We start from the raw sequence: 27,693 nt of genomic DNA on the forward strand, positions 1-27,693 counted from the left end.
GGTATCTCAATGTGGTTTTGATTTGCATTTCTCTAATGACCGGTGATGATGAGCATGTTTTCATATGTTTGTTGGTTGCATAAATGTCTTCTTTTGAAAAGTGCCTGTTCATATCCTTTGCCCACTTTTTGATGGCATTGTTTTTTTCTTGTAAATTTGTTTTTCTTTGTAGATTCTGGCTATTAGCATGGTACTGGTACCAAAACAGAGATATAGACCAATGGAACAGAACAGAGGCCTCAGAAGTTATGCCACACATCTACAACCATCTGATCTTTGACAAATCTGACAAAAACATACAATGGGGAAAGGATTTCCTGTTTAATAAACGGTGTTGGGAAAACTGGCTAGCCATGTGCAAAAAGCTGAAACTGGACCCCTTTCTTACACCTAATACAAAAATTAACTTCAGATGTATTAAGACTTAAACATAAGTCTTAAGACATGTGTTAAGATGTCTTTAGACTTAAACATAAGACCTAACACCATAAAACTGTAGAAGAAAACCTAGGCAAAACCATTTATGACATAAGCATAGGCCAGGACTTCATGACTAAAACACCAAAAGCAATGACAACAAAAGCCAAAATAGATAAGTGGGATCTAATTAAACTTAAGAGCTTCTGCACAGCAAAAGAAACTATCATTAGAGTGAACCAAGAGCCAACAGAATGGGAAAAAACTTTTGCAATCTACTCTGTCTTTTTCTTATCCTGCCCTGCTGGCTGTAGATCTACATTCAAGATGGCAGTGTTAATTAGGTAGACTTTCTGAATGACTGCATAGAGTAAAACATCACCGTCTCACCTCTCCTAACAAACACACACAATCCCTGCCCTACATGCTGCGTGTTTGACCTTAAATTTTCAAAAAAATGCTTTTTATTTTGTTAAAAGTGGCAAAACTATTCTGAACTATTGGAATTCAGGATAGTGATAGGCTTGAAGGGTGAATGACCAGAGGAAGTAAGAGCAAGAACTCTGGATTACTGCTAATTTTCTGTTTTTTCATCTGAACGTTACTCATGTGAATATATTCACATGAAAGGCGACCAAACTGTATAATTAGGATAATTGTATTTTATACATCATTAAAATGTTTTAAAATGTGTACTATTTAAGCCTCAATAATTTAAAAATTTATCTGCTGTGGCAGTTAGTATTTAAGTACTCAGTAGTGGAAATGTTAAAAAGTACATGCATTTGAAATATAATTTTTATGTAGAACTGACAAAATTTTCCTACAGAATGGATGTGTCCACTTAGTAGGTGCAAACACATTTGACTCACATGTGTGTATCCTGAGAAACTCAACATTGGCCTTATTTCTATTCAATCCAGTTTTTTTATACTTTGGACCCTGATGTAGTAATGTCACCTCACACACTATTTTCTTTGCTAAGGGTAACATAGCCTAACTTTCTAGATTCTAAAGCTGATTGTCTCTAAATATGCCACAGGAAAAGATAGCATTTAGAGTGAACCTAAGGAGGTACAATATAAGTCTTTATTGAATTAATCAGGAGCCAAAATTTTAGTAATGCTCTTATGTTATTCCACACTATAGATTGGTGAGTTTAATTTTCTTTTTTGAAATGTATTTTTTATGAACATGTAAGCCAACTTAAGTGTTTTTTAAACTATATTATCGTTTACAACATATAGCCACCTCAAAGTGTAGTTCTTTTCTGGTATTTAAACTTGAGCTTATAAATCATAGAGTTTTGCCACTCAATAAAATGATTTTAATACCTCTTCAACATCCTAGTACAATAGCCTTCAGGGAAATGTTTCCTTCTATTATAAAATTACTAAATCAGTTAATCCTCTTGAGACAAATGTATCAAAAGGATTATATTCGTCCAGTGTTAAAAACTGTAAAATAAGCTGTTGTATTCCTCATATACGCTAGAAACATCTCAGAGTGAACAACAAGCTATAAATCTTCTCTTTGTTCTTCTGCTATCTGTATTATATATGCATATACATGTATATATAGAAGAGACATGATAAAGATAGATATATACTCCAAATTTAATACAGTGTAAAGATCAGGAGAAGAAATGAACCAGGTAAGATTCATGTCATAATAAAATCTTCAAGCCTAAATATCCTGAGTGTGTGTTGTTGGTGTTAATGCATTTTTGGATGAGAAATATGGACAAAAGCAACATAAAAATATGAGGATATGCAACATTCAGAAATTACCTCTGTGCTGGGACTCACCTAAAAAAAGACAATTGGAAATCAAATTGCTACTAAATAAAGGTTTGGAAAAATCATGTCTTATTTTAATCATACTAACTTTGTTGAATGCAGGTAGATAAAATAACTTCTTTGTAAAGATATTGAAACATTGTGGCATGAAATTATAACTAGTTTTGCTTTTGTTTTTACAAAGTAAACATTAAGCTGACCATTTGAGAAGTTATACTGAAAAAGTAATTGTGTTATAAGACAGCTTTGAACCTTTCACTTTGCAGAAATCTGGTTTTGAAGAAATATTCTTCACAGCATACAATAGAATCCCAGAAATACATTTTATTAAATGAACGCATTTTCCTTTCTATAATTATAATTGCATATGCCTCTAGTATGCATAATCTTTGTAAATATTGTGAAATATGACACTGGACAAATAGACTTTTTCCTGAACTTGAAAACAGTTTTCCCTATACATAGTCATTTTGCATTCAATGTTATTTAAAGATTTCATGTAAAATCTACTTCTCCTATCCCAGAGGAATCTATCTTACCTATAACTTGCCAAAACAGCCACAGTCGCCTCTGGGATGATAATGGTGGTTGGAAACATATGACTATTTTACTGTCACCCAGCAACCATTTTATTATGAGATTAAGTAGAAAATTAATGCTGTCAAGTAGATTATAATAGTTGTTGTCATTGCTGTTTTGCTTTTTATTTTTAGATTTTGTAATTTAAATTTAGGCTAGACAGTGTCCATATAAATTGCTTTCCGACTGTGTTCTCTGCCATATAACTCATCATTTGGTGATTGAGGTTTTCCTGTGTTTTTTTGAGCTTTAATTTAAACGGTGATCTTTAATTTAAACGGTGATCTTTAATTTAAAAAAAACTTCCTAATGAATATGGATTACATTTAAATGACCATAGGTTTTTACAAAATAAGATCAATCAAAAATAATGGGAAAGGCAGGGGGAAAAAGTACAAAAGAAAATGAAGAGACATTGGGACAAAATTTTAGTTATTTGTAAGCATTTATAATCACCTGAAATGCTTGTGTATGTGTCTCACCCCAGAGCTGGAATATACACAAGGTAATAAGGTTCACATGCAACTTAACGTATGGCACAACATTCTTCTTAGGGTAAGTGTTGTCATTATTAAGAAAAATTTGGTGACAATAGACTTTTCAGGTGATAAACATGGGGACCCAAGTATGATCTGGAAAAAGATAGAAAAACAAGAAAAATGAAGAATTTGACATAATTTTGAATTGCTATGTGCTGAACTAGGAAAAAGAGAGAGGATGTGAATAAGATACAGAAGAAAAGAGATGACCAGGGCAACAGGGAGAAACATGAAAAGCAGTGACACTAGTGAAAATTACCAGATACGTCCAGCTGACATTTTGATTGACTGATGGATTTAGAGGTGGGGTCTTGCTCTGTCACCCAAGCTGGAGTGCAGGGCCATGATCATAGTTCACTGAAGCCTTGAATTCCTGGGCTCAAAGCAACCCTCCTGCCTCATTCTTCCAAATAGCTGGGATTATAGGCACAAACCACATTTTATTATTAAATAGTTTGTTTTGTAGGACCCTCCTCTGTCACTGCAAATATTCTGCAAATGTACTACGTAAACAACATAAGGATTATGTATGAGAATATGTTTTATATCTGCTTGGGTAAATAGAGAAAAGAGAACAGAGTGAGTAAGATAAATGTAAATTCAAGTTTTCAGGAAAATTGGGAAAGCAGAGCTAAAAATGGTCATGAGGATGTAGATACTGGAAAGCTTTTAGAAGTTTGGTGAGAGTATTGAATTCCCACTGTGGAAGCCAAGATATGTTTAAGTCAACTTTACTTTGATTTTAAAAGACAGAGTTCTCAGCTGAAATCTGAATTAATGAATAGCAAAGTCTAGGAATAGACTTTGAATAGAATAATAAACACAGAAAAAAAAATCATTGAACAAAGAATGAATCACCAGATGGTATAAAATAAACACTTCAGAAAAATTCAAATACAGAAAAGTTGAAATATTATGATAGTTCTTGTGTTTGTTTTTACATTGACATGACTTTATTGATGCAACGTATTATCCCTTTCCAATGCTTAAATTTATGGCCATTGAGAAAACAGAACAAACTCAAAACGTTGCATTTATTTAGCAACATTTTGAGTAAAAATCACATAAGCTAATTTTTATAGGCTGCTGTTAAGGGAGGTTGGGTTTGGGTGTGGGTAGCAATGTATTTATAGTGGATCTCAAGAAAAATGGGTATCTCATGCAGACCTTTCCTCTTCTGTTCTAATTTTTCTTCTTATTTTTAAAAATAGAAATCAACTGTGAGAAACCATACAACAGTAGCAACCTTTATTCTTCTTGGACTGACAGATGATCCACAATTACAGGTGATCATTTTTCTTCTTCTTTTTTTCACCTACATGTTGAGCATCACCGGGAATTTAACCATCATCGCCCTCACCCTACTGGATTTGCGTCTCAAGACACCCATGTATTTCTTCCTCCGAAATTTCTCATTTTTAGAAGTCTCATTCACAACTGTCTGTATTCCCAAATTTCTTGTTAGTATGGCAACAGGTGATAAGACCATTTCTTACAACAATTGTGCAGCACAGCTGTTTTTCACTATTCTCTTGGGGGCAACTGAATTTTTTTCTTCTGGCTGCCATGTCCTATGACCGTTATGTGGCCATCTGCAAACCCTTGCATTACACCAGCATCATGAGCAACAGAATTTGCAACTTGCTGGTCTTTGCCTCATGGATGGCTGGCTTCCTAATAATTTTTCCACCACTCCTTATGGGTCTTGAGCTTGATTTTTGTGCAGCCAACACCATAGATCATTTCTTCTGTGATGTTTCTCCTATACTTCAACTCTCTTGCACAGACACCGACATAATAGAATTAATGATGCTTCTCTCAGCCATTTTGACACTCCTGGTTACACTGGTATTAGTGATTCTTTCCTATACAAATATTATCAGGACTATTCTGAGAATACCTTCTTCTCAACAGAGGAAAAAAGCATTTTCTACATGTTCTTCCCACATGGTGGTCGTATTCATTTCTTATGGCAGCTGCATCTTCATGTATGTGAAGCCCTCGGCAAAAGAAAGAGTGTCATTAAATAAAGAGATAGCTCTGCTCAGCACTTCTGTTGCCCCCATGTTGAATCCCTTTATTTATACACTAAGAAACAAACAAGTTAAAGATGTTTTTAAGCATATAGTCAAAAAGATTGAACTTTTCTCAGTGAAATGAATCACTTTAATGATATTGTTAAGGTTATGAGTAAAATAAAACAAGAGTGGAGTATGTACACAGTTTTTCAATTTTGTATTCAAAATAATATTACCTCTTTTTTGACTTATAATTTTCATTATGGCCTTCCTAATCTCCAAAGCCTAACCTTCACTCCCATCTCTCCCTCATGCTAAGAGCACGTACGAAAGATACTTCTTGGTTTTGGTCAAAATCATTTGCTCATTATTTAGTGCCTCTTTCATTTCCTCTCAAAATTCTCTCAGAGGAAGACAAAGTGACACCTCAGTTTTTCCATGCTTCTTTCCACTCTTCTGGAATTTAGGGACCCAAATTGTCATACATTCTACATAGAGTTCAATGGACTACCTTGGTCTGACCACTTAATGAGTGCATTATTGGTGGATACAAAAGTGAAATCTGATTTCTTTCTTAGTGTTTAGTAGAATCTTGAAGCAAATCAATTTAATGGCATTTCTTTAATTACACAGTTTAATAGCTTCAATTTTTTAACCAAGCTTAGAGATACAGTGTATTTTCAGAAATAAACGAAAGGAAATTCAGAGAGGTTAAAGTATTACTGCCGTTGCAGCTATCTTATAGAAATTATTGCTAGCATTTATTGATTGCTTACAAGGTGCCAAATTTTATTAAATTTATTAGTTTCATCTTCAAAACACTATAAGACAGGTATTTTTATGCTCCATTTATGGATAAAAAATATAAGGCATAAGGATTAAATAATTTTTTGATGACAAAAAATGAAAACAAAAGCCCAAGGATAACAAAATGAAGCCTTCATGTCCAGTCACTGCCTACACATTTTTGTGAACATCTCTTTCTGCTCTTAAGTCACTTAAAATGCAAAAGAACAGTAAGGTTTTTGTAGAACATTCTACAGATTTATGGATGACATAGATAAAATTAAAATTTTACAGCTCTACAGAGTACTTTATTTTTCAAATTAAATGATTTGAACATTAAAATTAATATAATGCCTAATCATGTGCAAAGCAGAGTATTTCAAAACTTTTTCTTTGAATGGGATCATATATCAGTGTTACAAAACAAAAAAAAACTTTTTTCTGAAAAACTAATGTCAGTTTCCTCAATAAATATTTGTCTGTTAGTTTCCACATAAGGTAACTGATGACCTTATGAAAAATTCTGAGGCCGGGCGCGGTGGCTCAAGCCTGTAATCCCAGCACTTTGGGAGACCGATGCGGGTGGATCACGAGGTCAAGAGATCGAGACCATCCTGGTCAACACGGTGAAACCCCGTCTCTACTAAAAATACAAAAAATTAGCTGGGCATGGTGGCGCGTGCCTGTAATCCCAGCTACTCAGGAGGTTGAGGCAGGAGAATTGCCTGAACCCAGGAGGCGGAGGTTGCGGTGAGCCGAGATCGCGCCATTGCACTCCAGCCTGGGTAACATGAGTGACACTCCGTCTCAAAAAAAAAAAAAAAAAGAAAAGAAAAATTCTGATGGATTTATTTTTTTGACTTATAACATTATTATATACATTTTATCTTAATATATTTCCAGGAATATGTAACTGTCAGATCCCCAGGCTAGCTAGAAATTTTATATGAATTTTACGAGCATTAGTGAGAAGCTTTGTATGTATATTAACTGGGGAAGTGAGAAGCTGAGACGATTCAAATAGACATTTTAATAGTGGACATGTATGTGTAAATGGTTTCCATGATGCTGCAATACTTTAAGAATGTTTTGTTTGAAAATAGAAAATAAAATATCTAGGAAGTATTCTTCAGCTTTCACTATTTTGCTTTCTTTGCATCAGGAATTTATATAGACAAATAATTCTACTTTATAAATAATAACTACACTCAAGAAAAGTTGACTCAAAATGTTTGAAATCTGACAAAAATTCTGATCTGGAATATCTCAGATTTTCCTGTGAACACTCTTCTCCACAATTTAAGTTGTTACCAAATGCAAATATGCAACATATTTATTTTCTAAGTATTACATTGCTTAATTTTAAAACTTATTCTTCATACATGAACTCTAAGCTCAGCTCTTTTAAATGTCTGCTATATAGGTAAATCCATAAAATATTTGATGTAGATTAAAAACTGAAATTTCTTCCCTTTTTCTTCATCCAGAAATGAATATTGACAACTCTGTGAAATTCAGAAATATACTTAGTAGACTTAACTACTTAGAATTGATGAATTTTTTTTTCTATTTCTAGGCTGTTTGTAAGTAGATAATGGAAAATGCAAAAGGAAAGAAACTAGTCCTAATTTATGATGGGAAAAGATTAGTGAAGGTCATTTTTTACTTAATTTGAAATAAATCACTAGTAATCTGATTTATAGTGTAAATACCAGAGATCAGGGTCCATTATAGGAACTTATAATTTTTAAATTGTGCTAGATTTTTAAAAATTGTTAAAATATCACTTATTCATGTTTATCTCATGTCTAATATTCATTTTTCTGGAACTGAAAAGGGAAAAAATAATCAGCTGTTTTTCACCAATATTAGGTTGGTGCAAAAGGAATTGCGGTTTCACCATTAAAAGTAATTAAAATTTCACCATTAAAATTTAATTTCACCACTAAAAGTAATGGTGAAATTGCAATTCCTTTTGTACCAACCTAATATATACTGAATAAGTATTTAGACAAGCTAGACTCAAGATATGTCAATTGTCTATTATATAGCCTTCCTGCCTTTGATCGCTAACTCATCCTCCACATTGCTGTTAGAATACTTTCTAAAATACAAATCCATCATGCCACCACTCTGCTAACATATTATTGATGGTTCTCTGCTGCCTGCAAAATAATAACAAAATTCCCCCAATATGTGCATTACCTGGCCTTTCCAGTTTTGTTTCTTCCAACTAGTACTTCCATGACTTAACCACACTAAACAACTAAGTACATTGCAAAACTTGTGTGCTGTCATATATATCAAATGCCTGCCTATTGCCCAAATCTCTGCTAGCTTCAATCATCAGTTAAAGTTAATTAAAATGGATACTTCTGTGGAAGGCTGGTCGACAAGTATGTTAGTCACTTCATACTCAAACTTTTGTAGTGCCTGTAGTCAGCTCTAGATGGTGCTTATCACAGCATGTGTAATTAACTGTTTTTTTTCTTGCAATGAACTCTAAATCTTATAGTTTTCTACATTCTCTTCATCTAACCCAGTGCCTAGTAAGGAAAAAATAAAATAAATAAGGCAGTGAATGATAGGAGATTAATATGTTTGCCAATAAAATAAGATTAAAGCGTGGCATTTGATGGGGATTAATATAAAAATGTAAGCTTAGATTCAGAATGTCTATTATAGAATAATTAATGGATTGGACTTGAAGACTAGCAATATTAAAAAATGTTTAGGTGTTAGAAAACTACAAGATTGTTATAAATATGGAGTGTTTATGAGCATTGAAGAGATAATTAAATTACGAGACACTAAAGTCCCATTTTATCATACATATCTCAAAAATTCTGTTTAGTTTTATCCTTTAAAATGAGCTTTTGAAAATTGTTTGAAGTCAAAGAATAATCAACATTGTCATAAATTTAGAAATTATGTCACATGAGAAAATATTTAGAGTGCTAATAATATGAAGCTTGAGAAAAAATTGCTTATAAGAAAAATAAATGCTATCTTCAAATATTAAAATCACCATGCTTTCGAAAATTATGGACTTACTTTTCTTTCTATAAGTATAGGTGTGCAACTGGTGTTTATCAAACACTCAATTAGTAGATATATATATGTATTTTCATGGTATGTGCACATTTATTAGTTCATAATTTATATATAAACAATGGTATAAATATTTTGAAATTTTAGTAGAAAAATAGGAATTAATAAAGGAAATTATACAAAATAATCAATATGTTTTACAATATAACTTTACAGTATAACTTTTAATTTTACTGATCTTACAAATATTTTAATTAATTAAATATACTTTATTACACTTGCAAATACTTACATAATTCTTGTGTGAAATGATCTGCAAGTCTTAGTCCAAGTTTGTTTTACCTAGTACTTAGTTACATGGGTTGCCATAGTGCAAAGTTAATGCTTCATAATAATGTGGATCCACCTTAAAGAAGTGAACATCACAATATTTATCCTTCAATCCCATTCAAATTTTTTTTGAGTGACTACATTTCTGTTTTCCCTAATGTTAATCAGCTGTCTTGATTCTGCATTTTTATATAATTTTTTAAAAGCACACAAATGTTTCATGGCCGAATAGCAACAGCTCTGGATTGCAGTTCTCAGCAAAAACACAGAGGGTGAGTGATCACCACATTTCCAAATGAATTTTTACTGCCCACAGACCAGGAGATTCCTAGGCGAAAAAGCACCACGAGTCTCCAAGATGGCTGTTTCAGCCAGTGCAGCAGGTCTCCGCCCAAAAACTCACACAAATCCAGGCACCATTTTAACTGGCAACTGGAACGCCTGGGAGACAGAGTCGCTCATTTAACTGAAAAAAAGGAGGCTGAAAAGGGAGCCAGTGTTCTGGCTCAGCTGATCCCACCCCTACAAAGACCAGCAATCGGAAACACTCTGAATTGAGAGTTTCACAGCAAGCACAGCTGGACCCAGGACAGTCCAGCTCTGTAGGGAGAACGGTGTCCGCCATTACTGAGGTAGTCCACCACTACCAAGGCAGTCCGCATGTTTGATTTTCTGTTCTTGTGTCAGTTTGCTGAGAATGATGGTTTCCAGGTTCACCCAGGTCCCTACAAAGGACACGAACTCATCGTTTTTTATGGCTGCATAGTATTCCATGGTGTATATGTGCGACATTTTCCCTGTCCAGTTTATCATCGATGGGCATGTGGGTTGGTTCCAGATCTTTGCTATTGTAAACAGTGCTGCAATGAACATTCGTGTGCATGTCCTTATAGTAGAATGATTTATAATCCTTTGGATGTATACCCAGCAATGGGATTGCTGGGTCAAATGGAATTTCTATGTCTAGGTCCTTGAGGAATCGCCACACTGTCTTCCACAATGGTTGAACTAATTTACACTCCCACCAACAGTGTAAAAGTGTTCCTATTTCTCCACATCCTCTCCAGCATCTGTTGTCTCCAGATTTTTTAACATCCACTCTTATAAGTAAACACACTGGCATTCTGTTGTCATTGTAATTAAGATTAGCTCCGAAATGAGATTGAATAATCTCTGAAAAATCCATGTTTCATTGATTTCACTGTACACCTTTCTTGGAAAAGAACCATATACCTTTTGAAGAACACTAGTGGAAGATTTAGATATCAATATGCATGACAGTTTTGCAAAGATAACTTTCTTCATAGGTTCTGGTTCTATGAAATTATTGACATCTATAATTGAATAAGGAGATTTAACTGCATTATGATGGCTAATTTATTCTTCCTTTCACTTATTCTAGATTTCTTTCAATTATATGAATCAGTTAGAAATGTAATGGGCTGCCTATTTATTTTAGTCTTAGGAACTCCATGATCTGTCATCCACTGCTAAAGTACATCATGCAATTTTGATAACTACTTTGCCCATACTGACCAATAAGTAACCACAGTGAATATGCCCAAGTCATGTAAGTGCTATTACATAGCCTCTGCCTTCCCATGATCCATCATGTCCATTGAAATCAGGGAGTTCATTTAAACAAAAGCATCCTCCCTCTTCATTTCAAGCCAGTGGTTACAATACTTTTAAAAGCTGCTAGCAAATACCATTGTTAATATTTTAATATCTTGTCAAAAGATTTTCCTCTGGGTCTTCTCCAGTTACACAGCTAAGGATATGTAAGTAAACTGCATACAATGAAGCTGTTCCACATTGCAATTTCTCTACATTTTAGATTTATATTTACACATTGGAACACACACACACACACACACACACACACACACACATATGTAATTTCCAACTGGTATCCCTCCAGATTTCCAATCAAGTAACTTTCACAAAAGGTATCTGGTAAGGATGCAAATTTAACCAATATTGCTATATAATAAACTGCAAGATCAGAGCCTACCTTTGTTTTCAGCACCAAATGACATGAAGATTTAAGACATAATAAATTTATTTAGGACAGTCGTGAATTTTATGGTTTGCTGATTATTATTCAATATAAGATAATAATTTAAGGCTACAACCTTGTAATTTCTTTCTTTAAGAACCTCAGTGTGGATAGAAATTGCCTTCCCATGTTATAGCACGTGCAGTACTTGTATTTCACATGCTTATCATAGTGCTCTCTATCCCCTCCATCTAGTTTGAGAAAGCTCAGCCTTAAATATAAGCTTCTTTCGAAATGGTAATATTTGATGCCATAGACTTGTACTATTTCATCTTCTTATGGTTGCAGCACTCTCCTCAGAAACCTCAAGATGACATTAACCAATTCTAAATTCCCCTCCATATGGATCTATTTCGTGCAACCACTTGTAGTACCAATATACCAGTTATCACTGTTGGGTTGCAATTCTCCATGGAATTTCTACACATTTAATGTTAAGCTTGGTCTAGATTTTTTTTTTACAAAGATGTTTTTATATCACTCAGCTTTGAAAGATAGAAATAATACCTCCTTCCAGGGCAGAAGGCAGATTTGTTTCCTGACTAGGATTATAAAATTAATGTCTCCCAGTGTGGCCAGTTTGGGCAGGTTTTCTAGCTATCTCTTTAAAATAGTGGGACTTCCGTAAGTTCAGGGTTTTGCAAATGTGTTACAGACTGATTGTTTCTGCTGTACCCATGGACACCCCTCTGCAAGGCACCCCTGGGGACTGGGAGGCAAGGGGAACTGACGCAAACATTAAGCATATAGCATCTGCTATGTCCTGAGTGATAACATTCATTGATATTAACTCTGACTCAGAAGTCTTGTGCTTCCTGCCAGAACTTATGAACTATGGCTGGCTAACTTACTATATCCCTTCCAGTTTTCTTGACAATTTTGGTGGAAAGGATGGGAATGCTGACAGGGGTATGCCTTTCAGAATGAGTAAAGGTACAAGGGTCTGGGCAAGGTTAGAGTAGAAAAGACTTTCCCAGGTTCCAGTCATAGATTTTCTTGTCCAAGTGGTTAATGAAAAGTGAGTCCCCCGCTGTCCTACCTGTTAATGAGGTTAATGAAGATGAGAGCCAGGAGGTAGAATTGGAATTAGCTATCTGAGAATTGCTTTTTGTTTTTTCTCACTTCTCTAAATGTAAGAAAGAAGGGTCAAGTATTTCCGAACCTGGTAGAGGGCTTTAGATATAATAAGAACATAGGAAGCTTATCTGACTCACAAGCAGACACATGAGCTTGAAAAGAACTGTGCAAAGACTTGCAGTTTAAAGTCAGGCATATAAAGTTTGAACATTGTCACACCCTTCCATGTGATTAGAAAACCCTGGACAACTGAAAGACAATTTACTTTACTTTTCTTGAATCTATAAGAAAACAGGTTGAAGCGGAAAAATGTAAATATAAAGCCAAGAGAGAGTGGCAGCCAGAGAGTTACAGGTGACATCTGCCTACCTGGAACAGAAGCCACTGAAGCAACAGACTAGTAGAAACACTTACGTGCAAATTTTGATGAATTGCTGAAGATTGAGTGTGGATGAGAGTGAGAATATGAAACTTCTGTGTGGCCACAGTCTTAAGGAATTTCAAACACAGTAAGGGCTTTACCTCAAAAAATTCCACCGGGTTCTCATGGTCAATATTTGGGATATAACCTCTTGTGTCTCTGACTAGAGTAGGGAAGAGTAATCACTGTGAAGTATACCCAGGGCCTTCTCCATAGCAAAGATTTCCACTACAGGAGAAAAGATTTTGCTAGAGTTGAATCCCATCTAAATGAAAGATCCTCCTGCTCTGTCCCTTGGTAGCCTTCCTGCCACACCAAAGGAAGGACTTAGCCAATAAGTGCCATGCATTTAAAGAATTGAATTGGCACTATTGCAGCCTGTGAAAGAGGTAGAAGCCAGGAGGAAATAGATATGCTGCTGGAGAAACACCTGTGACGATCACAGCCTAGGGACGCAGGCCCACTAAAAGACTAAAATCTTCTTAACATCATAAAGGGAGTGATCCAGTATAGTAATAGTAATTTTTAAAAAAGAAGAGCATTGGGAAAGGAACAGAAGACAGTAAGCATATATTTTAAAATTTTTTTCTTATTCTCAAGTGATCTAAAAGATAACAGTTTATTTAAAGCAGTAATAGTAATAATGGGTGATATTTAAAATGAATGACACCTGTGTTACTGTGGTACATCATGGCAGAAAGTGGAAGGATAGGCCGGGCATGGTGGCTCAGGCTTGTAATCCCAGCACTTTGGGAAGCTGAGGTGGGTGGATCACCTGAAGTCAGGAGTTCAAAACTAGCCTGGGCAACATGGTGAAACCCTGTCTCTACTAGGAAAAAAAATAGTCAGGCATGGTGGCGGGTACCTGTAATCCCTACTACTCAGAGGCTGAGGCAGGGAGAATTGCCTGAATCTGAAAGGCAGAATTACAGTGAGCTGAGATCATGCCACTGCACTCCAGCGTGGGCGACAGAGCAAGACTCCATCTCAAAAAAAGAAAGAAAGAAAGAAAGTGGAAGTGTTCAAAAAAAAAAAAGTGCACATGAGGAGAGGAAGAGAATAAGAGCCAAAAGGAACCTGAACTCATCCTTTTATATGAATAGTTCCATGATAACAAACCCACTTCCGGAATAATGACATGACTCCATCATGAGAGCAGAGCCTCCATAGCCTAATCGCCTATTACCAGTCCCACATCTTAATACTATTATAGTGACAACTACATTTCAACATGTTTTGGAGGGGACACAGAAACTATAGAAGCTCTCATATCATGTAAAACTTATTTTAAATAAATCTGTGTGCTTTTATTTTGTTAGTCTGTCTTTTGTTTTAGTGATCTGACATGAACCTAAAGTGGGTGAGAAAAAGATATATATTTTTTTCTTTCCTATGACACAGTAAGAAAGAAGATAAAGTGGGATCTTAAAAATATATGATAGAACAATGGGAGAAAGTAGAAAAAGAGGATAAAAAAGGAAACAGAACATATTGATAGCGTTCACAGTATGTTTCCCAGTGTACGGCACCCTGGCATTTCAGAAAACAGCAGAAGCAGGAAAGTCACTTTCACTTTCTCCTTACTGCTTTTCACCTGAAGCAGGCCACAAAGCCTAGCTGAACTTTCCCTGAATTTGGTCATAAAACTTTCACTCTATACATGCCTTCCCTATACTCAAAGGAAAGAAACGTTCTATCTTTGAAGGCACAGCTATGCCAAGAAGAACCTGAAGAAATAGGTCATGCTAAGTTTGTTCAGCTTATTAACTTAGAGCTTGCCTTTGCAAAAGTGTCCCTAAACATGCAGAGTATATCCATCCATAAAATGGGGTGCTATTCAGCAATGGTAGGAAGAACCTATCAAGCCATGCAATGACAGAGAAGAATTTTAAATGCATATTTCTAAGTAAAAATCAGCAGACTTACAAGGCTATAAATTATTTAATTTCATTTATATAACATTCTGGTAGAGGTAAATTTATAGAGAAGGTAACATATCGGTGGTTGCCAGGACTTCGTTGGAGTAAGAGTTAAGTGAGGAAGCATAGGGAGTCTTTGGTTAGGATAGCAAAACTATTCTATATAATAATGTAAAGATGAATACATAACACTGTGCAGTTGTCAAAACCAGTAGAACTTTACAAAACAAAGAATGTGTGAAAACTCTGTGTGAACATTTAAAAAATAGCATCCATGATATCACAAAAGAATGTGGAAGAATTTAACTGTATTACAAATGTGTGACATAACCTCACTGAAGGGGACAATGTAAAAAGTTGCTGACCGAAGTGACTTTGGAATTGAGTGAAGTCAGTAAGACTAAAGTCAAAAGGAACTATACATAACCAATGTGGTCAAGTTAATAAAGTTTTCTCCCAATACACATATATACTGGAGCTGAATGATTAATCAAGTGGATGGCAGATGATGGAAGCCAGCATCTCACGGTTGCATTAGGAGATGGCAGATAAGGAATGATTCATGTGATGGCATTTTAAACATGGTGACAGTATAAACTAAAGTTTAATTCTATAGATATATATACACAGACTGGTACTATAAAATATTTATCATTGTGTGTCTAGACATGGGTTAGAATAAACACCTATCCTTCCTTGCTCTGTTACCTGAGAGGATCGAGAAGCAAAAATAGTCCAGTAGCAATAAGCATACCCAGTGCGCAAATCTTGGTTTTTAACACCATTTTCTCAAAAGAAAAATAACTAGAATCAGGTTGCTGATTGAGTTGGGCTCTATGCTTCTAATGCAGATCCTATCATTGCATGATGTATTTGCAGCTCCCATCAAAAGTTGACCTGCTTTTCTCATGCTGGGGTAGGCCGCATTGCAAGGAATGTTGCCTCCTCCTGCTTTTGGCAACCTGATTACCTTGGGTCTATTGGTAGTGCCTCGCCAGGTAGATGCTGTTTCAGGTTACTGATTAGTTGACTATGGTACACAATTGTGATCTTTGACACGTATCTGTGTCACGTCTTTAGATCCTCAGAAGATCTAGAGTTTGACAACTTTTATTGTCCAAGCTATTCAGCAAGGACTAATAGTCTCTGCCTCACTCATCTCTTCCTGATTCATGCACCTAAGTAAAGCAATATGGCCATTGAATGCAACTGTCCCCAGACCTGGCTACTCATCTTTTTGGTAAAGATCAAGATAAAAGTGGTTGGGAAATATATAGACTTACTTTGAAAATTCAAGATTCCATCTCAGTCATTCAAAGGATGATGTAACTCTCTTTTCCCTAAGATCAAATCTAGATAAACCTGGTGCCAAACCTTCCAGGTGGTAATTGGGACACAAGGAGGCCTAAGAAATGAAAGTTTAATACTTGTTAAAATTTTTTAAAATGTCCTTTTTCTTCATTTATCTGACTCTTCTAGGTGAAAGATCTGAATATGAGTAGGGTGTGATGGGGAGAAAAAAAAAAAAGGTGAAGCTATAGCTACTGGAACGGAGAACTCGGATTTGAAGGAAGTATAGGTAGAGAAAAAGCTGGCATCTGAGGAGAAAACACCTTAGATGTTCAGGGGCCATGGAGAGAGGTATTAGTAATATTTGCCTCTAAGATGAATCCTGGGCCCTTCCTTCAGAAGAAAACTTCCACTGTATGTCTCCCCAAATGCCGCAGAAGCCTTAATTTTAGTTGACTGCTGGGTCTTCCATACTTTACCAGATGGCTCTGTCAGGATAACAGAGACAATATGGTACTATTACACCACCTGCGTGTTTCTTTCTCCCACTTGATAGTGACAGGAAGCAGTCAAATGCCTAGGCAGATAGGGGCACGTCCCCAGTGAAACCCCACCTCCAAGCCGAAGACAGTTTAATGCCTGAAATGCCAAGCTACAAGTTAAATCCTTGGACTGAATTGAGAACCTATCTTCCCATTTGGCACACTTTCCTCTGATTGATCCTCCTTCACCTATTTTACATAAACTTACCCTTTCTGAATTGGTTTTCTACATTGTGCGGCCACCTTTGAGTGGTATCTTCCTTTTTTACTGACCAGAGTATTAATGTCTTCTAGTGGGAAAAAGTTAGGCAGGTTTGCAAGCAGTCTGTAAAAAGATTGGCAATTAACTATGCTTGGGGTTCCCCATTTGTGAATTGGGTGCATTGTGTGCACATTAGGGCCTCCTCTATATTGTCATCCACCTGTAAGGGAAAAGGGATTCTAACAAGAACATGAAGGATGATTCCAGGAAATGGCACAAACCATCTATGTTTCCATCACTTGGCCAAAATTTAGCCACATGGCCACCATAAATTGCACCAAAGGCAAGGGCATGGAAACTTCTATTAATATGGAAGAAGTGGAAAATGATTATCTATTGTTAAATATGTTTCAGGCCACTAGACAATATCCCAAAGACTGCAGAAAATATAACTTGCAGAAAAGAAAGTCAAGTTTACATAGGACATGAAATGTTCAGTTGTACCTGATGAATTAGTGATGTGCATTTAGCTTGAGGTAGAATTTTGTCTATGACAGACTGTGTTCTCCATTTTATATTCCCATGTTTTAGTCTCACATAAAATAACTTTTTCTTTTTTGTGTCTGTTAATGGTTAATGTAATATTTCAATTAAGCTAAATAATGTTTATAAGTGTAAGTATACTTAGCTTCAAGCTTCAACCTTTTAAACAAGAAAAGCAAGGCACAATACATTTTTATTATTTGTGGTTAATGCACAAAATAGCCCAATTTCCCTTGAGAAACAGTGTCATATTTAAAAATACACTTTGATGAATACTGGTACTATATAATGCTTCCAAATCCTCATCTATATATCTGGGATTTCAAATCATGGAGATGGGAGGGCAAACACATTGGGGCAATCTACACTGATTTCTCTGGATACATAGTTTAAAGTAGTTATTTTTAAATATGTATTTTGTTTTTAAAGTTATGCAGAGCCTCAAGAGAACATCTGAGTAACACATAAAATGATCATCCTTTGGGAAATGGTGTTCTTCGATCTGATATTTTCCTGAGAGTCCTTCATAATCTTTATTTTTCTTCAGGGCACAGAAAGCATTAAAACTCCAAGGGATCAAGAGTTGATTAATTTTATGTGGCAATTTTATGTGGATTAATTTTATGTAAATTTTTAATTTTAGTATTACATACAGTGCAATACTACTTAGGAAAACATTCAATACATAGATAATTAACATATAGTCAAGAGGAATTTTAATACACTAGTCTAACTGCAATAAAATAGCTGAACAAACCATTTTCCAAGATTGCCATTTATAGGTGAGAAATAACAATCATAGATTATGGGACAGAGAGATTCATTCAGAGAGAAATGTAGTATCAATATGCTTGATTCAGCCTAATGATAAAGGAGTTAAATATTAAAGCAGAGATGCTTTTGTCTAAATAAATCTCTGTCTATACCTTTAATAATTTTTGCGTGTTTTGCATAAATGTTTTTATTTTAAAATTTTGAAGACTTATGTAACTCCAAATGGTAAAAAATAATTAATATTTCTAAAAGCTAAAGGCAATATTTCCTTCTAGATAAGTTGTGACTAAGGTTTGTTCTAATTTTAGCATTAAAGCCTTAATCTTTTCTCTTTTCTTAACCTTTAAATTGCATTTGTAGACCTGACTTCTACTGATTTTATAAAGTGAATTTCATTATGTTCACAGTGTTGTTGGGGAATAGTTGATATGTATGATTGTTGAAGTTGGTCAAAGGAATGGTCTAACATGATAAAACTCTGATTTAGGTGTTTTGGATATATGGATTCCTATAATGATTGCCCCCCCAGGGCAATTTGTATAAACAAGAAAAATTTTGTGACAGATTGCTTTATAATTATCTGAATGTGAAAGAAATGTCCAGGAAAAAAATCACAGTCATTTCATGTCACTCATGTATACCTGCATTATTAACACGCATGGTTTTAAAAGCAGAATACTATCGTTGTTTCTAATGAATTCATGCATGTGCCGTTTCCTCTGTTTCTGTTCAGGCTTTCCCTTTCCTGGGAATATCTTGTCTTGATTCCTTATCTCACTCTAAGACCTATCTTAGAATCCAAATTACCTCCTGTAAACTTCTCTAGATATTATTGGAACAGATTTTACTTGTTTTTATATGTTTATTTTTACTGACGTGTCTGTCTTCTTAATAATAATGTATGTTTCTGTGATTGGAAACAAATTGATATTTTCACCACAGAAAACATAGTCCTATATAATGTCATGCATATCACATAGGCTTGTTTCATGTGTTTGATGATTAAAATGCCCAGGAAGAAAATTATCCTTAGATATATCATTAATCATTTTGTTTTAGGAAATGCACTATAGTCTGGTATACAATTGCTTGTATACCAGAAGACATTTTGGAAAATAAACTCAATCTTAATCATGGATCTCAAATTTACTAGCTGTGTAAACCCGAACAATTTTGTTTCTTGATCTCACTTTCTCACTTATCACATATACTGGATGTGGAAAAGTATTAACTGTTTTTATTATCTCTTTAATTGGATATTAGATGGATATTTGAACAACATTATATGCCTCCTAAAATTTTATGTCAACACTATTCAGTAATTCATTATGCATTTGTAATTTATCAAATATTCCTTTTATAAGGCCATGATGAATTCAAACCTTTTCATGTTTTCAATCTCTATTTTACACAAAGAAGAAATGTGAGAATATGAAAGAGAAACACAGGGAAATTTTATTGGTAAAAATTTCACTCATAATTTTTACTAATTTACATATTTTAATCTTCATTTAATTATTTCCTCTATTTCATTATCCTATCTCTAAAATCTTTCTTATCTCTCTAGGTTTTCATACAGCTTTGTCTTTACTTCTCCCACAACATGTAATTTCCTAAATCCATATTTATATATTTGTCTCTGCTTCTGTTTTCCTATACCTCACTTTTCACTTTATCTGGTCCATTCTCAAGAGCAAAACCTCAGAGGAAAACTGCAGCTTTCTACACACACTTACATTATTAGACTGCTTCTGTTGATTTGGTATTGAGGTTCAGTATGAGAAAGCTTGGGGTGGTACCAATAGAGATTAAGGTGATGGAAATACTAGTAAGAATAGCAAATGAAATCATTCCCTGTGCCTCATTGTCACTTATCTGAGACTGGATCTTACTAGAAATGAAAGTAAATAAGACAGGACTTAAGCATTTTAGTTTGATTAGTTGAGTAAAATGATAAAGGTATACTAGCACTGTTTACCAATGATGGTTAGGTTTGTGTGTGTTTGTGTGTGTATGTGTGTGTGCATGTTAAGTGCAAAATATGGATACATGTACTTCTAATGAGAGGTATCATTTGGGGTTTCATATGCGAATTTTAAAAATTTTTTCTTCAATTAAACTTCTTTGAGCAAGAAGTGGCATGCCATCCAAATTCTTGCACGTCATCAAGAAAGAAAAAGCATTGTCTATCCTTTAATTTCCCTATAATTAATACACATAAAATTAATGATCAATTACTATCATTATGTAGATTATACTTGGGTGGCAAAGTTTTAATTCTCTATCCAAATCCTTTGGAAACACAAATTATTATTCTTCCTGGCCTAAGCATCTGGAAAATATTAATGAACATTGTAATGCTGTATCTGAAACCTCACTTTGCTAACGTTAGCTTAAACACTGTGATCACTGTTATTTTTCTTTAGAGATAATTATTACTTTTTTTTCTATTCAGACCTGGTAAAATTCAGAGGACGGTAATGAGAAACCATACCAGAGTGACAGTGTTCATACTAGCAGGTTTGACTGATAACCCAGAATTGAAAGTTGTGTTGTTTATCTTTCTGCTTCTCACCTATGTGCTAAGCATCACTGGCAATCTGATCATCATCACACTCACCCTGATGGATATTCACCTTAAAACTCCCATGTATTTTTTCCTTCGGAATTTTTCCTTCTTAGAGATTTCCTATACTACTACATGCATCCCTAAATTGCTAGTTACTATGGCAACTGGGGACAAAAGCATTTCTTATAACAGTTGCGTCACTCAAGTGTTTTTTGCCTTCCTACTTGGAGCATCAGAATTTTACTTGCTGGCAGCCATGTCCTATGACCGCTATGTGGCCATCTGTAAGCCACTGCATTACACCACCATCATGAGCAGCAAAATCTGCTTGCAGCTTGTGCTTGGGTGCTGGGTTTTTGGTTTTCTCGTCATCTTTCCACCACTCCTCTTAGGGCTAAATCTTGACTTCTGTGCCTCCAATGTCGTTGATCATTTCTACTGTGACACTACCCCCCTCCTGCAGATTTCCTGCACAGACACGCAGCTCCTGGAGAGGATGGGATTCATCTCAGCGTTGGTGACACTCTTAGTCACATTGGTAATGGTGATAATATCATATACTTATATTGCCCTGACAATTCTAAAAATCCCTTCAACTAGTCAGAGGAAAAAGGCTTTTTCCACATGTTCGTCTCACATGATTGTGATATCCCTTTCTTATGGCAGCTGCATCTTCATGTATGTTAAGCCATCAGTCAAACAAAGGGTATCTTTTTCAAAGGGAATTTCGGTGCTCAATACCTCTGTTGCTCCACTTTTGAACCCTTTCATCTACACCTTAAGAAACCAACAAGTGAAAAAAGCCTTCATGAATGTGATGTACAGGATTATCTCTTTCTCAAGGAAATGAGCATTCAATTGTATTATATAAAGGACATGAAGAAAGGAGTCTCAAATAATGTCACTGAATACAGTAGGAGCTTCAATGACAGAATTCTCCCTTTTTTTCTTTCTATTGCTTTAATATTTATCTTTATGTCTTTTCAAACTTTATTTTTTTCATATTTTTTTGTTTTAGAGAAGCTAATTTTCTTTCACTTCTTTATGATAGGTAGTTTTTATTTATGTCTTACTTTCTTTTTATTTAGACATCTAAAAGAAATTGAGCTGCATTTTCAACATATCTCATTTGACTTTTAAGCATTCCAGTTAATCAAGACTATAAAATATTATTTCATTGAAATTTAATTTGATGTATCAAGGTTATTATATTTTCTTTTACTTGTGATTAGTTATCACCAAATTAAAACTAATATTTATTTATATTTTTGTCATACTACCAACTTATTGGTATATATTCTATTTAAGGAAATTAAAAGGATATTATAACATAGTTGATCATAAGTGTTGAGGCTCATTTAAAAATGTGTATGATTTGTGAATGATTATTGAATTTGTGAATGATTATTAAATAATATCAATGTTAATGTGGCTTTTTTCAGAATTTATTTTCTAACATAAATGTCAAATATATATATGTGAATGATATACATAGATATAGATATTTGCATAGATAGATAATAGTTCCAATCAGTGAGACAAGGGAAATAGAAGAATTAAAATTGTCTCTTAAGGAGACATTCTAGCTATAGGTCAGATTTGATTAGAAATTAATTTCTGTGTGATGACCAGAGATTTTTTAAATAAAAAATTAGAAAATATTTTCACAGATATACATTCTATTTCATAAATTTTTTCACAAATGTGTGTGTATTAGGCCATATTCTTTTCATTTCATTTTTTTTAAATCGTGGATCTTGACTGGAAGAAAATATGCCTGAAAAATGACATCTAAAGGGCCAGAACAAAATATAGTCAGGGAGAAAAATACATATGTAATTGTCCAGTATGTAATTAACTGGATAATTACACAGGTGTTTGTAGAATTTTTAAAATAAATTAGATCTTGAAAGATATTTGGGTTATAAATATGATTTTAGGTAAAATGGGTATTTAAACATTGATTAATTTTCTTCTGTCATTTAAGTATACTTACTTTTTCATTTCCATTTCCTATAGTGTTAGTTAACTTCTAGAACATATACATATATGTAGTCCTGCTGTCCATTAGACCTCTAGATTTATTCATTCTACATATGCACCATTTGACCTACATTTCTCCATTTCCTTACCCTTACCACCCCTGGTAACCACTGTTCTGCTCCATAATAAGTGTTAATAATATCATGCAGTATTTTTCTTTCTGTGTCTGACTTATTTCACTTAGCATACTGTTTTCTAAATTTCTCCATGTCATCACAAATGACAATATTATTTCTGTGTGTGTGTGTAACGAATTTCTTTTTCCATTCATCCATCCATATTCACTTAGGTTGTTTCCATATCTTAGCTATTGTGAATAGTGTGGCAATGACCATGAGAGTGCAGATATCTATATGAGGTGTTTATTTTATTTCTTTTGGTCATATACCCAGAAGAGAGATTGGGGGATCATGTGGCAATTCTACTTTTAAATTTTTGAATAACCTCCCTACAGGTTTTTATAATGGTTGCACCAATGTACATCCCCATAAACAATGTGCCATACCTTCACTGACACTTGTTACTGCTTGTCTTTATAATAGTAGACATCTTAACAGTTGTGAGGTAAAATATATCATTGGGGTTTTGATCTACATTTACCTGATGATCTACATTTACCTGATGATTAGTGATGACCTTTTCATATGCCTATTGGTCATGTTCATGTCTTATGAGAACTGTCTATTCAAGTCTTTTGCCCATTTTAAAATTATTTGCTTTCTTGCTTTCGGTATATTTTTATAGATTTTAAATAATAACCCCTTATCAATATATGGTTTGCAAATATTTTCCCATTCTGTAGGTTGTCTTTTCATTTTGCAAATTGTTTCTTTTGCAGTACAGAAGCTGTTTAGTTTAATTCAATCACACTTGTCTAGTTTTGCTTTTGTTAGCTGTGTTTTTGGTGTCATATCTAAAAAATACCTTTGCCAAGGCCAATATAAAAGTGCTTTCTTCCTATGTTTTCCTTTAGAAATTTAAGATTTAAGGTTTTTCATTTAGGTCTTTAATCCATTTTGAGTTGGTTTTTTGTAAGATAAGTGTCGAGATTTTTTAAAGATCTGTACATTGAATACTATAAAATGTTGATAATAGAAACTAAAGAAGAGACAAATAAATGAAAAGATGTCTCCTGTTCATGCATTGAAAGAATTCATATTGTAAAAATTTTCATAATACTCCAAGCAATAAACAGATTCAATGAAGTCTCTATCAAAATTCCAAAGGTATTTTTCATGGAAGTAGAAAAACTATTCTAAAAGTCTTGTGGAATCACAAAAGACTCTAAATAGCCAAACCAACTTTTAGAAAGAAAAATGAAATTAGAGACATCATACTTCCTTATTACAATGCTATAGTAATCAAAATGGTGACAGTAGGCATCCTTGGCTTGTGGCATATTTTAGAAGTAATCCTTTTAGGTTTTCCTCATTAACGATTAGGTTGGTGCAAAAGTAATTGCTGTTTTCATTACTACTTTTAATGGCAAAAATCACAATTACTTTTGCACTAGCTTATATCATATTTGCTGTGGGTGTTTCATAAATGGGCTTTAACATGCTAAGTAAATTTTTTCTATAATTTGTTGATAATATTTATCATGAAATGATGTTGAACTTTGTCAAATTATTTTCTTGCATTAATTGATATTATTGTGTGTTTTTTTAACCTGCATTCTGTCAATATAATGTATTGTGTTGATTTATTTGCGTATATTTAGCCTTGCATGTCATGGATAAATTCCACTTGGTTGTGGTGACCTTATTGATGTGTTAATGAATTCAGTTTGCCAGTACTTTATTAAGAATGTTTGCATATATGTTTATCAGACATTGGCCTGTGGGTTTCTTTTTTTTTTTTTTATGATTTCTTCATCTGTCCTTAGTATCAGAGTGATGCTGGACTCATAAAATGGCTTTGGAAATATTCTCTCCGATTCAATTTTTCTTTGTTGGGAGGTTTTTGATTAATGCTTCAATATAAAAATACTAAAAAGCCTTTTTTTTCCAAAGTGAAGCTGGTTGAAATTACATTAAAGGTAAAAAATTATACATGTACTGCCATAATAAAACACTAGGAAAATAAAAGCTAAAAGGAGAAACTACAATTTATTAGGTATAAAAACATACTGTAAAATATCTGCAAAGAAAATATCAGGGTATGGGAGCATTAGTAGTCAGATCAAGTGGAATAGAATAAAGTTTAGAAATAGACATGTTTACATATAAAATTTTGCTTATCATAAGGATATCAAATCACAGGAACAAAGACTTTCTAATAAACATTACTAAAAAATTGATAGGCAAGTTGGAAAGAGATAAATTTAGGCTCATGTATTGCATAATACATACAAATAAATTTCAAATTGATCGAGAAGCTAAATGTAAAAATTAAAAATACTATTAAAAGAAAATAGGGGTGAATTCCTATTTTACTTAGCTGTAAGAAAAGGATTTCCAGCTGTGATTCAAAATCCAAACACAGTAAAACAAAAGATTTGACAGCATAAAAATAGGAGAGTTTTTTATAGCACGCACACAGATACATCATAAAAATAAAAGTCACTGTCAAACTAGGAGAAAATACTTGCTCATATATCTATGATTAAAGGTTGATATTCTCCACATATAAAGAACCTTTTAAATGTAAATAATAGAAATCTGATAGAAAAATGAGCAAAAGGGCCGGGCGCGGTGGCTCAAGCCTGTAATCCCAGCACTTTGGGAGGCCGAGGCGGGTGGATCACGAGGTCAAGAGATCGAGACCATCCTGGCCAACATGGTGAAACCCCGTCTCTACTAAAAATACAAAAAATTAGCTGGGCATGGTGGTGCGTGCCTGTAATCCCAGCTACTCAGGAGGCTGAGGCAGGAGAATTGCCTGAACCCAGGAGGCGGAGGTTGCGGTGAGCCGAGATCGCGCCATTGCACTCCAGCCTGGGTAACATGAGTGAAACTCCGTCTCAAAAAAAAAAGAAAAAAAGAAAAAGAAAAATGAGCAAAAGATGTTGTATAGACAATTCACAAATATGTTAATACATAGGAAATGGCTGTTCAATTTATGAAATGATACACACCCCCAGATAGTTTTAGAAATGCAAAGTAAAATGATTCTGAGTTACCCTTTCTCACCCATGAGATAGCCAAACTTTTTAAACTATAGAAATCCACTTTATTTTTGAGATTGTTGAGGAACAGAAACCTTAACACATTGACAGAGATTGAAAGAATGCATGTAGAGAACAATTCAGTAGTAGATAACAAAAAACATACAGGATTTGTTTTTGGTTCAGCAATTACAATTTTAGGAATTTACCATAAAGGTCTAATATAACTTTCAGCATTATAAAAATTATGTTTTATTAAAACACATTTTGAAAATACATATGCATCATTTTATTCATTGGTACATTCTAACTGTTAAAATTGGAAACAATTTTGACACACATGGGAGAGCAGTGAAACTATCGTACATTCTCTCAAAGAAAGACTATGCAGCTATAAAATATTTTGGAATATCTCCATAAATTGATATGGAGTATTTGATTGGATATATTGTTAAGTGAATAAACCAAAAGGAAATTGGTATTTATAGTATAGCACATTCAAGTTCAGGTCAATTAGTCTCAAGAGGCTATATTTTCCATCTTACATTCACTTTTTATGCTCAGTTAAAATATCCCTTCTTAATATGTATCTGGGATTTCAAAAGAAGGATGTGTGGTGAGCAATCAATGTATACTGAGTTCTCTGGAGGCATAGTTAAAAGAAATAAAATGTGTTTGTGTGTGTGTGTGCGTGTGTGTCTCTGTGTGTGTGTCTGTGTGTTTACGTCAATAGAGACCATTTTTGTAATATCCAATTTGATGATTCCCTACAAGATGATGTTTTTGGATCTCAGTTATTCTGAGAATTATTTATTCATATTTCATATTTTCCTGTAAGGCACAGAAGGCATAAATCTTAATATTGTACAGAAATACTGCATACCTATTACACATGGATAACTGATTTTTTGACGCATTTTCAAAGACAAATTAGTTAAGAAAGAACAAATCTGTTTTTATTTTTGTTCTTCCAAGGAATTGTTCTGATGTATTTCTTGTATAAGAGTAGTAGGTCTGGTCTGTATTCAAACTCTGAATTCCTACAGTAGACCTTAGACCTGACAATTTCTTAAGAATGGATGACGGTAACCATTTTTTGTTCATGTCTAAACATTAGCAACTAGTCATTGGGATTTGCTTTTGATGACATTTGTTTTGAGTCAAGTTTTGTGGTTCTTAGAGAGGACTTTGTTTAATAACCTTTTAGAGCTTGCTTACAAAGATAATATACATAACCAATCCTTTTCACTCATCTTCAGTATAGTCTTTATATTAATATGATCCATGGGCTTCAGATGTTTCAATTATCCTGCACCTGCGTGTCACAAACCAAATGCAATACTATTTGTTTTTTCCAAATTTATAAAAAAGACACCTTTAAAAATAAACCCATTACACTTGTATACCCAGTGTCCTACCAGTACACAATTGAAACCTAATTTTAAGTTTGAATCTATTTGCAGTATTCAGGCCTGCTGTATGCTTGGTCTGAATTTCTTTTTTTTTCTTTTTTTTTTTTTTTAGTGAAAGTAGCAGAAAGGTTTTTTTGTTTGTCTGAACAAACCAGCCCAGCAGATTTTCTCACATTGCCGCATGACTGTGAAAACAATTGATGTCTCATTGCATATT

At 34.1% G+C, this 27,693-nt stretch overlaps 2 protein-coding genes across 2 annotated transcripts; both read left to right on the plus strand.

The window, feature by feature from the left end:
• The first annotated feature begins 2,062 nt into the window (after window positions 1–2,062).
• LOC108284929 (olfactory receptor 6C74-like) lies at window positions 2,063–5,728 on the plus strand. Its single transcript, XM_017501907.1, is given in 3 exon segments — window positions 2,063–2,071; window positions 4,546–4,881; window positions 4,883–5,728. Coding segments are annotated over 3 exon segments (957 nt in total). The 3' UTR covers window positions 5,495–5,728.
• A 15,079-nt stretch (window positions 5,729–20,807) lies between these two features.
• LOC108284947 (olfactory receptor 6C74-like) lies at window positions 20,808–21,849 on the plus strand. The gene has a single exon (XM_017501923.1). It carries the CDS (start codon window positions 20,827–20,829, stop codon window positions 21,763–21,765), a length of 939 nt encoding a protein of 312 aa, XP_017357412.1. The 5' UTR covers window positions 20,808–20,826; the 3' UTR covers window positions 21,766–21,849.
• The last annotated feature ends 5,844 nt before the right edge of the window (window positions 21,850–27,693 follow it).

This window comes from Cebus imitator, unplaced genomic scaffold (genome assembly GCF_001604975.1).
Source record: "Cebus imitator isolate Cc_AM_T3 unplaced genomic scaffold, Cebus_imitator-1.0 Scaffold285, whole genome shotgun sequence".
Taxonomy (NCBI): domain Eukaryota; kingdom Metazoa; phylum Chordata; class Mammalia; order Primates; family Cebidae; genus Cebus; species Cebus imitator.